Source organism: Leptonychotes weddellii, chromosome 6 (assembly GCF_054177405.1).
Source record: "Leptonychotes weddellii isolate Sample4059 chromosome 6, ASM5417740v2, whole genome shotgun sequence".
Taxonomy (NCBI): Eukaryota; Metazoa; Chordata; class Mammalia; order Carnivora; family Phocidae; genus Leptonychotes; species Leptonychotes weddellii.
The window spans coordinates 26,016,318-26,030,327 of record NC_138374.1 but is presented as its reverse complement, the minus strand read 5'-3'; the positions used below and the strand labels follow the sequence as shown (position 1 = coordinate 26,030,327).

The 14,010-nt window shown below is 46.5% G+C and overlaps 1 protein-coding gene across 2 annotated transcripts in view; it reads left to right on the top strand.

The window, feature by feature from the left end:
- Nucleotides 1-14,010, top strand: part of ABCC2 (ATP binding cassette subfamily C member 2) — a 60,811-nt gene that overhangs the window by 20,826 nt on the left and 25,975 nt on the right. For both annotated transcript variants that reach the window (XM_081823651.1, XM_081823652.1), the window contains 8 exons: nucleotides 1,135-1,298; nucleotides 2,121-2,298; nucleotides 5,620-5,874; nucleotides 7,089-7,154; nucleotides 9,126-9,263; nucleotides 9,812-9,958; nucleotides 11,555-11,642; nucleotides 12,355-12,421. In XM_081823651.1, coding sequence (XP_081679777.1) covers nucleotides 1,135-1,298; nucleotides 2,121-2,298; nucleotides 5,620-5,874; nucleotides 7,089-7,154; nucleotides 9,126-9,263; nucleotides 9,812-9,958; nucleotides 11,555-11,642; nucleotides 12,355-12,421 — 1,103 coding nt within the window. The remainder of the gene's footprint in view (nucleotides 1-1,134; nucleotides 1,299-2,120; nucleotides 2,299-5,619; nucleotides 5,875-7,088; nucleotides 7,155-9,125; nucleotides 9,264-9,811; nucleotides 9,959-11,554; nucleotides 11,643-12,354; nucleotides 12,422-14,010) is intronic.

The following is a 14,010-nucleotide window of genomic DNA, read 5'->3' as shown; positions in this document are numbered from 1 at the left end:
AAGCCAGTGGAAGGTTTTGAACAGAAGAGTAATGGGATCAGATTTGTACTTTTAAAAGCATGTTTGGGCTGCCGCCAGGAGGACAGATGGTTGGGGTGCAAGAGTAGAAGCTGGGGGGCAGGCTGGGGCAGTTGCCCGGGCAAGAGAGACTGATCAGATGGGGTCTCAGTGACAAAGTTACAAGAGGATGTCACTGGTAGAAAAATCTGGAAACTAAGGCTGAGAAGCTGAATTGGGGGCCTGATGGGCCCCTGGAGAATGTAATGAAGAGGCCAGATCACAGGAAGAGGAAGAGGCTGGTGAGGGAGCGGGAATGCCCCAGTACTGGATGCTCAGATGGGACAGTGGAAGTTGTGCCCTCACAAAGTACCGCTAGCGGCAGGGCTTAAAACAAATGTGCTGTTTCACAGGTAGGAAGCCAGAAGCCCCAAATCAAAGTATCAGCAGGGCCACGCTCCTTCCAAAACCCGGAGGGCAGAAACCTTCCTTGCTTCTCTTACCTTCTAGTTGGGCTGTTCTTTGGCTTGTGGAGGCATCGCTCCAATCTCTGGCCATCTTCTCTCTGGCTCTGAGGCTCTTCTCTTATAAAGACACCAGTCCTATTGGACTAGGGCCCACCCTAAGGACCTCAGCTTGATTACATCTGCAGAGACCATATTTCCAAATAAAGGCACATTCTGAGGTACTGGGGGTAAGGGTTTCAGCATCTTTTGGGGGGACATAATTCAACCCATAACATCCCACAACAACCACAAGCAGAAACAAACAAAAAGGCTCTGAGTATCAAAAATACGTATCCTCATGTCCATGCCTTTCAGTCTCTGGGATTACCCTGCAGGCCCCATACTTAGGGTCTATTCTTTGTTTTGTTTTGTTTTGTTTTTATGTGGTATTCTCACCAGCTTAGTTGTCTGGTTTTCTCACCCAAAATAGATTAGGAGTATCAGGATGGGGGAAAGGAACCAGTGATGGCAGCTGAAAGGTTGGGTGGTGACCAGGCAGTGAGAAGACCAAAATCTGTACAAAGAAAGCAACAGGACTCGGGGGCTTAACACTCTGGAGCCGAGCAGTGCAAGACAAAGTTTTACACCACATGGCTCTGTAAGCACTGTTGGTGTTTGGTTTTATACCTAGGAAGAAGTTAAAAAGAAAAAAAAGAAGTCTGGGACCACAAAAGACTTTCCCAAGTCCTGGTTGGTCAAGACTCTCTTCAAGACTTTCTACATCATGCTCTTGAAATCATTCCTCCTGAAGCTGGTGCATGACCTCCTCATGTTTCTGAGTCCTCAGCTGCTGAAGTGAGTCCTGGGCCTTGGCTCTCCCTTCAGGGCCTCCTCTGCCACTCTCCTCCTTGCTGGCCCCTTGGATATGCAGGCAGGAGCTTATTATTAAATTCCCATTGTTTAAAATGCTGATAATATTCTTCCACCTTATCGTGTGTTCATGAAAAGCACAAGGCAATTTTCAGGATCTAAAATGCTAGGTCTTCCCTCGTTTCTACATCCCTTCCCTCCCAGGAAGCCAGATACTTGTTAGGAGCTCTTGTTAAACAGAACTGATAAGGGAGGAGCCATGCCCAAGAGGCGGGCAGCACAACGCAAGAGAGCCTTGTACCTGGTGTCTGTAACCCCATCTCTACAGCCGCAGCCTTCGGTGGGAGGTTCAGCTTAATCATAACAAGACTTCACAGTCTGTGGAATCTCTGGGATGAATTCTCCTCTATGGGAAGTTCTAACTTGCATTGAATACATGTCTTAATTACTTTTCAGGCTTGATTTGTCCAAGAACATATCCACTTCTCCCACACAACTTCTTTTACCAGGGGGCGGGGGAAGGCAGGGCCAAAGCCTTGCAGCAGCATGTGTGAGGAGCATTTCATTCATTATCCTGCTCACAGCCATGGGTCATCAACTCGAACCTTTTGCTGCTTGCTGCTAGCCCTGTAAGCAAAAGCAAGAGCACTGACACAACTGTGGAGTTCAGGTCTTCCAACAGCTTTGGACAATTCTGGTCCCTTTTGTTAACTACAGGGCAGGGGTAGGGTAGCGGGCTGTGCATGAAGAGTGTGAAGAGTCCTTGGAGACCTGATGGGCAGCAATGACTTGGTTTTGTTTTGGCAGATTGCTGATCTCCTTCACAAATGACCGAGACACACATGTGTGGATCGCATATCTCTATTCAGTCCTCTTCTTTGTTGTGGCCCTCATCCAGTCTCTTTGCCTTCAGTGCTACTTTCAAATGTGCTTCAAGCTGGGTGTCTCCGTACGGACAACCGTCATGGCGTCCATATATAGGAAGGTGAGTGGCTTGCGTCAGACCTCACTGAAGAAAATCCCCTTAAATGTGAGCATTTATTCCAAGACCGAGAAAAATTTGATGGAAATGATAACTGATCTTAACACTTGATTCTGACTAACCAGATAGCCTCCTTTGGATTTTTCTTTGCAAATTGTGGAAAAGTGGATTCACAGGCCTAGGGCATGTGTGTGTTCAGGGACGCAGGGGAGGATGTACTCCAGAGGAAACCTGGCAAGCTGGTCTCCGCCCTGGATCTGCCTTTCAGCCTTGAAGGCTTGCATACCTGTCCCTCTCTTCTTGCCTCTCTTGACAAAGTGAGAACACGTTGGAAAAGAATGTAAGATTAGAGTGCTCCCTTTGGCAGCACATGTACTAAAATTGGAAAGAATGCAAGATCAGAAACGAAGCTGACCCATGGCAAACTCTTAAAACCACCAACATTTAAACTGGATACTACATGAAACTGGGTTCGTAAGACTTCGTGCATCCATCTCGGTGACAATTTTGCCATAGACTAGAATGCTCTGTGGGCCAGGGCTCCATCTCCCCGGACCCACTTTTGCCTAGAGACTGCTTTTTCTAATCTTTAGCATCTGCCCACCCCTTCTCTGCCTGACTGCCTGACTCATTTTTTCACTTTGTAAACACATGCTCTCTGGTTACTGAGTTCTGCAGACTTGGGAACTTTCCCATTTCTATATGATGATTTTGTTAATCTTCCCTCTGATGTTTGCTTTTAACATTTAACTTTCTCAGAGCCACTGTATTTTCCTTATGTCCTAGATTCAAGGTGAAATATCATTTTGTCCCTTGAAAATAGAATCAATCCTATCTCAATAAAAAATAAATAAAAAGAAATGAGAATAGAGGAGTTACCGTCAGTGACTACAAGCCTGAGGAAAAAATTCATACATGAGGAGCTAGGACTTTTTATAGAATAGAACATTAAACACCAATTGCGTTTTCTTCCTCTTTCTTGGACCATTAGAGTGTTCCATCATAGTGATTTCTCTATTATGGTTCCTGGTTTTCTCCTTTGCATTTGTCTGTTAAAACTAATGTGTCATTGTCTTCCCTGAGCAGATGTTGACTCGTCCAGAGACCCAGACAGGTAGTCCAAAATGTCTTTAGATCAGAAGTCTGGTCCCGTCTTTTGAACTCCTGAGTAGCCTCACACTGGAATTTGTCTCTCCCCACCACCGCCGCCGCTGGTTTTTAATCCCCTTATTTCTTTTGGAGATACTGGATTTCTACTTGTTTGCAGGATACAGGGTCCCTAACTAGGCTATATCAGCCATTTCTGTGAATGTACACTTTTACAGTTGTGGTGATTCATTCCCACTATTTTTGATTCTTAATATATGCCAAGTTTTACAACTGTTACAATCCATAAAGAATTTGTAAAATGGAACCCTATTAGACTTTCATTCAAATAAATATCGCTACTAAGAACTGAAAATTGATTTCCTATGTTTAGACAATGCTTCCTTTATGAAATGTTATGAAACATTTTTTTATATCGATTATCAATTCATGGCCCTGTGAAGTAACTGCATTCTCCCTATTTTACAGAGAAGTAAGGCTTAGGTCATTTCAATACCTACAATCACATAGCCAGGTCTTGCCCTCAGATAAGGGCTCCTGGCACTAAATTAATGTCCTTTCTACTGTATTGAGATTTTTTTTTTTTAAGATTTTATTTATTTATTTGAGAGAGAGAATGAGAGAGAGCAAGCACATGAGAGGGGAGAGGGTCAGAGGGAGAAGCAGACTCCCCGCCGAGCAGGGAGCCCGATGCGGGACTCGATCCAGGGACTCCAGGATCATGACCTGAGCCGAAGGCAGCCGCTTAACCAACTGAGCCACCCAGGCGCCCTGTATTGAGATTTTTATTGAGAATAGAAAAATGATGACCTTGAAGGGTAATTAATTTTTTTGGCTTTTTGGTTTGTTTTGGGGAAGGGGGTGTTTTTGCTCTCCCATACCAAAAGGGAGACATAGCAGTGGACTGATGTCTCTAAAACCTAGTGGCCTAACATTTCGGGGAATTTCCCTCATTTTACCTATAACCAAGAATCCTGTTATGTTCCAAAGAAGCATGTCTTGGTGGATTAAGATGACAGTAGAGCTTCTAGGAAGAGGATGGAGGTGGATCCCTAGGACCACCCCTAGTCCGCACACTATCTTTTGTGAGAATTAGAAGGCTCTCCTTCTTCCAGGAAGATGTAGCCCATGCCAGGTGGTGGTTTGGTGAGCATGGTGTGAACTGGTTTCAGTGCCCCGGCCCTAAGTCCCTTGGCTGGGTGCATTTGTGCAAGGCATTGTTGTAAGTGACAGACCTGTGGAGATCAGTCTTTTGGTCTAACATGAAAGCAGGAGCCCATGCTATATGATTCAGCATCTAGATATTGCCTGCAAATTCCTGACAATAAACAAATTGTTTTGCTTCAAATGTGTGAACCTGCAGCTCTCCTCTTCATTCTGAGATCTCTGTCCTTCTTGGAAATGGTTGCAACTTCCTCATAAGAACATGACTCCAAATAACACTGCCATACCCAAAGTCTGAAGGGCCAGAATCAATACGTGATTTCTCCCTTCCTGTCATCCTTCAGTATCTGATGCCCTACTGTGTGCCATGTGATACAGTAGTGAAATGAACAGATGTAGCCCTTGTCCCCACAGAGTTTACATCTGGTGGAGTAGAAAAATGAAACAATTACAGTTCAGTGTGATGAATGCAATGACCAAGGTAAGCCCAGAATGTTCTGGGAATACACAGGAGGCATCTAACCCAAACTTGGGAGTCCGAGGAAGTCTTCTCTGAATAAATTCCATCTAAACTGACACTAAAGAATAGGAATTTTCTGGGGGTGCCTGGGTGGCTCAGTCGTTAAGCGTCTGCCTTCGGCTCAGGTCATGATCCCAGGGTCCTGGGATTGAGCCCCGCGTCGGGCTCCCTGCTCAGCGGGAAGCCTGCTTCTCCCTCTCCCACTCCCCCTGCTTGTGTTCCCTCTCTCTCTGTGTCTCTGTCAAATAAATAAAATCTTAAAAAAAAAAAATAGGAATTTTCTGAGCAAAGAAATGTGTGTGTTGGAGAGGGGGTGGCAAGGGGTTCAAGGAAGTGGGAATAACCTGAAAGAGTAGTCAAGAACGAGAGAATGCTGTGTGTAAGATTTGGAGGCAAGAAGGCAGAGCCCCTGGGAAAAGTTGTGTCCATATGGAGACCATCCTTCTATTGTGTTCTCACTTCCCAAGTTTCCTTTTTACTCCCCATTTTCGTTGGCCTTGTCCATAAATCCCAATTCCAATCTTTATCTATAGGCGCTGACCCTATCCAACCAGGCCAGGAAGCAGTACACCATTGGAGAAACAGTGAACCTGATGTCTGTGGATGCCCAGAAGCTCATGGATGTGACTAGCTACTTTCATCTGCTGTGGTCAGATGTTCTGCAGATTACTTTATCTATCTACTTCCTATGGGCAGAGCTGGGACCCTCCATCTTGGCAGGTGTTGGGGTGATGGTACTCCTAATTCCAGTTAATGCGATACTTGCTGCCAAGAGTAGAGCTATTCAGGTAAAGAAACCGAGTCACCCTGGGGATATACACACCTTCTTCAAAGTCTAAAGTCTTTGGCTTACTCTAATTCTTGGGCGTTTGGGCAGGCAAAGCTGATGGAAGATGTTCCAGTATCCCACATGAACATGGCCTACTCCATCTTCCCTTTTCATCTTTTGGCCACTCTTCAGGTTTATATACTCCATCTTTATTCATATGAGAGGGCAGAGCCTAATTAGAGAGGGGAGAGCTGCCCAGGGACCCTGCACATAACTCTTCTACCCTGCTCTGCTGGGCGTCTTTAAAAAAAACAAACAAACAAATTTAAGGAATGTCTACACCCAACGTGGGGCTCAAACCCACAACCCTGAGTTCAAGAGCTGCACGCTTCACTGACTGAGGCAGCTGGGTACCCCAGGGCTGTTCTTAGAGTTCTGGTGATTGGCCCTGTTTCGCCATCAGAGCAGTACAAACCAATCATACAGAGCAGATGCATGAGTTACCCAAACTTTAAGCCTAAGTCCTGGCAATCAGCCCTGCTACTACAGGGGGCAGGGCTCCCTGTGGACAGTCCTTTGATCCGCCAGAAATCATAGGTTGGGTGGGAGGACTTGATGGTGTACGTGATACAGTCACTCATTCACTTTGCATTCCTTCAGTTACAAATAATTCTTTTTAAAAGATTTATTGTACATATTATTCTGGGAGTATGGCAGCAAATTAGAGGATGCTTTTGCTCTTGTGGAGCTTACATTCTCCGTGGGGTGGGGAGTCAAGCCGTCAACAGAAGTACACAAGAAAACTATCGGGTCATGATAAGTACTATGAAGAAAATGAAATAGGGTGATAGGACAGCACGTGAGTGGGTGGTGGTTTTAGATTACAGGGTCAGGGAAGCCTTGTGAGGAGGGTACCTTTGAGCTCAACTCCGAGTAGCAGGAGCCAGACTATGAAGGAGCGAGCCTCGGGAAGTGCACCCTGGGAAGAGGCCAAGCCAGGCCACGCCTGTGGGGGTGGAAATTAACTTGGCACGGTTTAAGGATCAGAACGAAGACGGGGTTGACAGGAGCAGCCTGGGCAAAGAGGAGGGTGGGGGAGAGACGCACCCCATCACTCGGCACCTCAAGTTCCTACCAAGTGACATCCACAGAGCTGCCAGCACGACCTAGCATTTGTGCCAAATCTGGACCCTCTCACGAGGAAGTGTGTTTTGTTTTACTTTTTCCTGGCAGGTAAAAAATATGAAGAACAAAGACAAACGGTTAAAGATCATGAATGAAATTCTCAGTGGGATAAAGGTGAGAAGCCCGGCGGGAGGATGGCCCTCCACGTAAAATGGCAGCAGCAGTGGGTGCGCGTTGCAGGACCCCCCCCACTCATCTGCCCACAAGTATCCAGGTCTCCGGCTTCTCCTCCTAGCTGTTTCAGGCCCTCTTTCGAATCTTGATTTCTGTATTATTTACCTTCAGTGGTTTGTTTTGTTTTTATGTTTTACTGTAGAAATTGTCAAATGCACACAGAAGTAGAGAGAATGATCTGATTGACCCCACGGACTTCTCACCCATGTCTCACAATTATCAGCATGATCTAACTTGGTTCATCTGTGTACCCTCTTCATGCTCTGCTAGGTGATACTTAGAGCAGATCCCAGATACCTTGTCATTTCATTCATAAATGCATTGTATGTGTTTCTAAAAGACTTTATTTTTTAACATAACCACAATACCATTTTCACACCTAAAAAAAAAAAATTAGTCATTTTTGGGTACCATTAAATTTTCCTAATTGCCTATGTCATTTGTTTGCTATGAGTTCATTGGAATAAGGATCCAAAAAATGTCCACACGTGGCATATGATAGTGCTTTTAATCTACAATAGACTCCCTTTGTTGATGGTTTTTTTTTTTAATTTTAATCTTTTTTTGTCCTATTGGAGAAACAAGGTTGTCTTATTTCCTGTATTTCTTACAGATTAGTGATCAGATCTAGAGGCTTGATTAGATAGGTTTTTTGTTGGTTTTGTTTGTTCAGTGGGGCTAGGGAGGAAGGATACTTTCAGGTGGTACTCTGCAGGGGGTCCAGGTGTGGTCAGCCTGATTGACCCCTTATTAGGCTTCCTGCCATTCTTTCACCTAGAGCGGTCATTTATGGCCCTGGGCAGCACATTTTGACCCCCTGGGAAGTTTGTAAAACCCACTGAGGCTTGGGCCCTAATTCAAACCATTTAAATTAGACTCTCTGGGGTTGAGGCCTAGGCATATATATATTTCTAAAGCTCCCCAAGAGATTCTAATATGCAGCCAAGGTTGAAAACGGTCATGAAAAAGTTGGTTGCCTTGATCTATTACTAGGAGTTGCAAAAGAGTGAAATTTTAATTCTATTATTCCTTTGGCATTGATAAGCTGGAATTCTATAATGAAGAAGTATCTTAATCACCTAGTTGGTTGCCCTAAAATAAAGTCTGTACAGGATAGGCAGGATAAATGCTTACTTCTTTCCCTCCATTGGCCAGTTTTCAAAATAGTGCATTTCCTCCTGCAAAGGTCACCAAGAAGTTACTTTTTAATATTTGTGTTGTTTTGAATTTAAGGATTTAAGCATTACCCTAAACTTTTTGAAAATGAAACAGAGGCCTCTTTTTTATTATTATGTTTGACATATAATACATCATTAGTTTTTGATGTAGTCTTCAACCGTCCATTGTTGCATATAATACCCAGTGCTCATCCCCACACGTGTTGTGATGCAGAGGCCTCTTTTAACTCCCTGATCTTTCTCTGATATGCCTTTCTGCTAAATGTAGTAAAATGAAAAGCTAGCCCTGGCTTGGAGTCTCAGCTCTAACACTTGCTAGCTTGGTAACTTTGAGCAAGTTAACTAGCTTCTTCAGCCTGTTTCCTTATCACTAAAACTGATACAATAATTCTACAAAAGTAGGGGACTCTCCCTGGTTTGCCCAGAACTTTCTGGGCTTAGCACTCTGAGAGCCCCCACGTCCTGAGCAACCCCTTAGACCCACGCAAACTGGGACAATTGATCACACCAAGGTTGTTACAAGGATTGAGTAAGATAATGTGTATAAACCGTTTGTGTACATAGCAGGTTGTCAACAAATGCAACCTACCTTTCTATAATCATACTTTATAATCTGGATTTCTACCCTCCCTCCCCCAGTTTGGAGAACATAGCCTAAAACCTGGGTGGAGGAGACCTCCCTGGTGTCCTTGTGGGACAACAGTGTGAGCTGTGCTGTTTTCTATCCTATTAGATCCTGAAATATTTTGCTTGGGAACCTTCATTCAAGAACCAAGTTCACGAACTTCGGAAGAAAGAACTCAAGAACCTGCTGACTTTTGGGCAGATGCAGTCTGTAATCGTGTTTCTCTTATACTTAACTCCAGTCCTGGTGAGTAACAGGAATCAATGGGTCGGGTGGGCTTCCTGAAGAGGAAGGTCTGTTCTTGATAGACTGACTGCCCAGTGCCTGTAGGCCTAACCCTGAGATCCAGGGAGCTCTGCCCCCTCCTCAACTTCCTGAAGCTGCTACTCCTACCTTATGCCCCAGCTCTAGTTTCACCCTGCTGTACAGGTTGGTGCCCTGGCAGCCCAGAGCAAGTCTCCAGGATGGTCCACATGAATGTGGTATCCAGCAAAGGTTTGCAGAGGAGAGGATCTTCTCTTCTTGAGGAGGCTGTGTGGGCCTAGAGCGGGCAGGAACACCAAAATAGGAGCTGGGAGACCCAAACTATGGTCCCAGCAATACTGTTAATCGACCTTGTGACCCCAGGCAAGATATTTTCTCTTCTCTGGGCTCAGTTTTCTCATCTGTAACACAAGAAGGTTGGGATAATCGTCCCTAAGGCTCCTTCAACTCTGATATACTTTGTTCCTGAGAAAGCATAAGGCTGCTTGAACCTGTTTAGGAACGAATTCCTCATAACCTTGCTTTTCCAGGTGTCTGTGATCACATTTTCAGTTTACGCTCTGGTGGATAGCAATAATGTTTTGGATGCAGAAAAGGCCTTCACCTCCATCACCCTCTTCAATATCCTGCGCTTTCCCCTGAGCATGTTTCCCATGGTAATCTCCTCCATTCTCCAGGTGGGTAGGATCTCTCACCGCTAACTGATTATCTATGGTTAAAAGCCTTGCATTCCAAAATGACTGGCCTATCATAGCTCACTTCTAGCTTCTGTGGGTGAACTTTCAATTAGAGAGATGTTTGGTCTCTGGAGACCAAGTTTGATCTTATTAAAATCACAAGCTGTCTGAGCCCTAGTTTATCTGAGTATAAAATGGGGATAATCATACCAATCTCTACCTCACAGGGAGACAACAGTTGTGAAAGCATTTAGTGAGAGGATGATGACAAGCCCTGATACCTGGAACATTCCTAAGCCGTTTTCCCAGCCCAGTTTCCCCCACATTTATCCAAGGCTTTGGGGTATTTATACAGAATTCAGGAAATATGGCACGAAGGGGAAGAAAATATTCTCTCTGCATGAAGCCATGTGGTGGTAAAACCAAATGCAGTTCTTGAGCTTCAAGCTGTCAGAAACTGAGTTTGGAGTTCAGGAGGCCTCGGATGGGGTCCTGAAAAATGAGCACAGTCAGTGAGATGGACCAGGTACCAGACCTCAGGAGGATGTTCACGGGGCAGGTGGCAGACCAGAGTGAGGGGGCCAGGAAGATGGAGTGTGGCGATGTGCATCGACCCCAGGGCTGGCTGCCTTCAGACCGCTCAGGCCGTACGAATGATGAGTTTAAGACCTCCCTGTCCTGGAGGGTGTTAAGAAAGGCCTACCAGTTTGGCTGATGAAGAAACAGCAGGCTCATTTTAGATTCAGATAGTTTCTCACGTAGATCGCAAAAGCACGATCAGCAGAGGTGTCCGCTCCCCGCATTCCCTGTCTCACAGTTTGACCCTGACACGAAAGGGGCCAGCTGACCACGCACCACGGGCAGTGGGGCGCTCCTGTCTGAGGCGCTGACCCACGCAGCAGCTGTGCTCAGAGGAGGCGGCAGGGCAGAGAGTCCGCGACTTCGCTAGAACCCAGGTGGCAATGAGAAACCGTCTCCTGGCAGGCTCCCTGGGGATAGGGAGGCAAGTGAGAAATGTCCTTCCGGGAATCCTCCCAAGTTCTCCTGTTTCAGGAGACCACAGGGTGTTCTGCCAATGCTTAGGTCAGCTGCAGTTTAAACCTGGCCCGTGTGGACATTTGTAAGGTCACTGTGGTGCCATGGCCAATTCCTCTATAAAGGGTCCCAGTCGTGGCTCGGTTAGGACCCCGGATGAGCCCAAGGCATGGACTCAGTCATTTACAGAAGAGCACCCCAGGGGCCCAGTTATCAAAACCAGACAGAAGTTAGGCTTTTGTCTTAGAAGAAGGCAGAAGACAGTTTCTGGAACTGGGTCCAAAGACTGGAGAGATGGCAACAGAGTTGAGCCCCGAGTTTTCTAAAGGGCTGACACAGAACATCTTAATGGCCCTCTGCCCCCCGAGGCTGCAGGGTGGCTGAGTCGTTGGTGGGCGTCCAGAGGTGCTGGCTGTGGTATATGGTGAATCAGCTGCGGGCAGCCCGGCAAGTTGACGCTCGGCTTCCACACCCAGGGCCGATGACAAAGTCAAAATCCTCTCCCTGCTTGTGTTTGCCGATGGATATTTTACTCTTCGGCTCCTTTGCCTCCCGCTCTAGGCCAGCGTTTCCAGAGACCGGCTAGAACAGTACCTGGGAGGGGATGACTTGGACCCCTCCGCCATTTGCCGCCTTGACTGCAATTTTGGTAAGAGTTCTGAAGTTGCTCCCCAAGCTTCTTCACAGCGCTGGCACTTTGCTATTCAGGGGCTTAGTGGCAGCCAACTGATTGACAGGGAGAGCTAGAGGGTTTACCTTGAACCGACATTTGCATAATAAGCTTACTGTTTTTACTTAAATGATGTTTTCATTTAGAACAGCATGCTCAGCCAGATTGCTAAACAAAGCTGGGCCAGCTACCCTGGGGATAAGCAGGAAGTCCTACAAAAGATCTAGAAAGCAAAAGTCAGGATGGAGCCAAGCATGTGAATTGGGGAAGGTAGGCTGGAGGGAAGAACATACGCAGGTTCTGAAGATCTGAGGACTGGGGGCAGCCACAAACTGGACCGAGCTGTGTGTCTGGAGTCCAGGGAGTGGCCAGATTTCTATCTGGAGGTGGAATTTTTACTAGGACACTAGGCAACAGAGCGCCCGAGAGTGGACCCAGAGTGTCTGCAACTCAGGAATCTGGGTTCCTAACAGGCTTGGACATCTGAGCAAAAGGGCCTTTGTTGGCAGGCCACTTTTGGTCTCACCCTGGGAGCTTTCCTTTGCCTCCTGTTAATGGAGGGGCCAGCACCTGATAGCTGATCTCAGGAGCCGCGGAAGGAAGTGAGGAGGGACACATGAGAGCTGAGAAGGGGCAGACAGACACATGGGGACGTCTGTCTGACTAAAAGAGAGGGCCTTCTTCCCCACAGACAAAGCAGTGCAGTTCTCAGAGGCCTCCTTTACTTGGGACCAGGACTCAGAAGCCACCATCCGAGAGTGAGTTGCCTCCTTTCTATCCTGCTGTTCTTCAGGATTCTCCTTGCCAGTCCTGTTCTTGGGGAAGTCCACATAATAGGGCACATGGGAAATGGGCCATGTGCCCACATTCAGTTAGAGATCAGTGCAGGCTAAACTCCTGGAGGGACAAGCTGACGGCAAAACTCCGGAGCCTCTTTCCCCATCACGGCCTCTGCCACCAGCCATCTTCCTGTGGGACTGTGCACCTCCAGCAAAAGAGCCCACGAAGCTTTCGTGCTCTGGATTGTGGATGGAGGGAGCGCAGCGCTGGCAAGTGGCCTGGGGCTCTGGTGTGGTAAAGGATACACACAAGAATCTGAAACCCACTTCAGTTTATTCATTCGTTCAAGAATAGTAATCAAGAATATGGCTTCTTTCCCCAAAATGAACAATGGGAGTTGCCTCTAAGATTCAACTTGAGATCTGGGGTTTGACATCTAAATAACCCATTTCCACATCCCACCTCCTTTGCCCTAAGCCAGCCCTTTCTTGCCATGCTGCTCCTTGCCCAGGAGTTCCCTTACCCACACTTTTGTTCTCCGTGGTTTCGGTTACTTGCAGTCAACCTTGGTCTGGAAGGAGGTGATCCTCCTTCTGACCAACAGTCAGAAGGTCAGTAGTAGCCTAACGCTAGGTCACAATGCCTATGTTATTCACCTCCCTTCAGCTCTTCACATAGACATTGTCTCCTCTTGCATCATCATCAGAAGGGTGAGTGCAGTACCACAAGAGAGTAAGACCACATTCACGTACCTTTTATGACAGTATATTGTTCCAATTGTTCCATCTTATTAGTTATTGTTAATCTCTTACTGGGCCTAATTTATAAATTTAACTTTATCATAGGGATGTCTGGATAGGAGAAAACATAGTATATACAGGGTGAGATACATAGCATACGCCCAACTCCACTGAACATAGCGCACATGATACCCCAGGAAGCTTGTGCAGGCCAGATCTTTCTTCCCAACCCAAAAGATCAGCATACCTTATCTTCTCCCTGTTACACTTAGGACTTGCCACACTTCTCTCTTATTCCTCCTACAGGCTTTGATATGGATTCTGGAACCTGCCCCAGGAGGCATCAGGCCAGGAGCCCCTCCTCTGAACCCTCCCAACCTGAAAGCCTCCCTTTGCAGAGAGAAGACTGGACAGAGCTCCCACTTTGAGCTGAACTTCTTTTAGACTTATACTAGCAATGGGCAGGTTCAGAAAGATTGTGAAGAAGTTCCTGATGTTCCAAATATTCTAGGGACTCAAAAATAGGGTGGGCACAGAGTTTCTAGGAGTCCCGCCCAGTGTGTGCCCTTCCCCAGCCAGACATAGCCAGGTCTCCAGGGGACAGGGCAGGGAATCTGTGCCTTCAGCAGGTGTCCCACTGAATGGCTATTCTCATGGAATAGCCAAGTTTGGGAAACACGGATCTATTCCAACCCCATTAGCTCATAAATGAGAGTCCAGAGGAAGTGACTTTCCAAGATCATACAGCTTAGCAGTAGCAGAGTTGAGACTCGAACCCCGGTCTCCAGACTCCCATTAAGGTCTTGTTCAATGATACCATGTTGGTG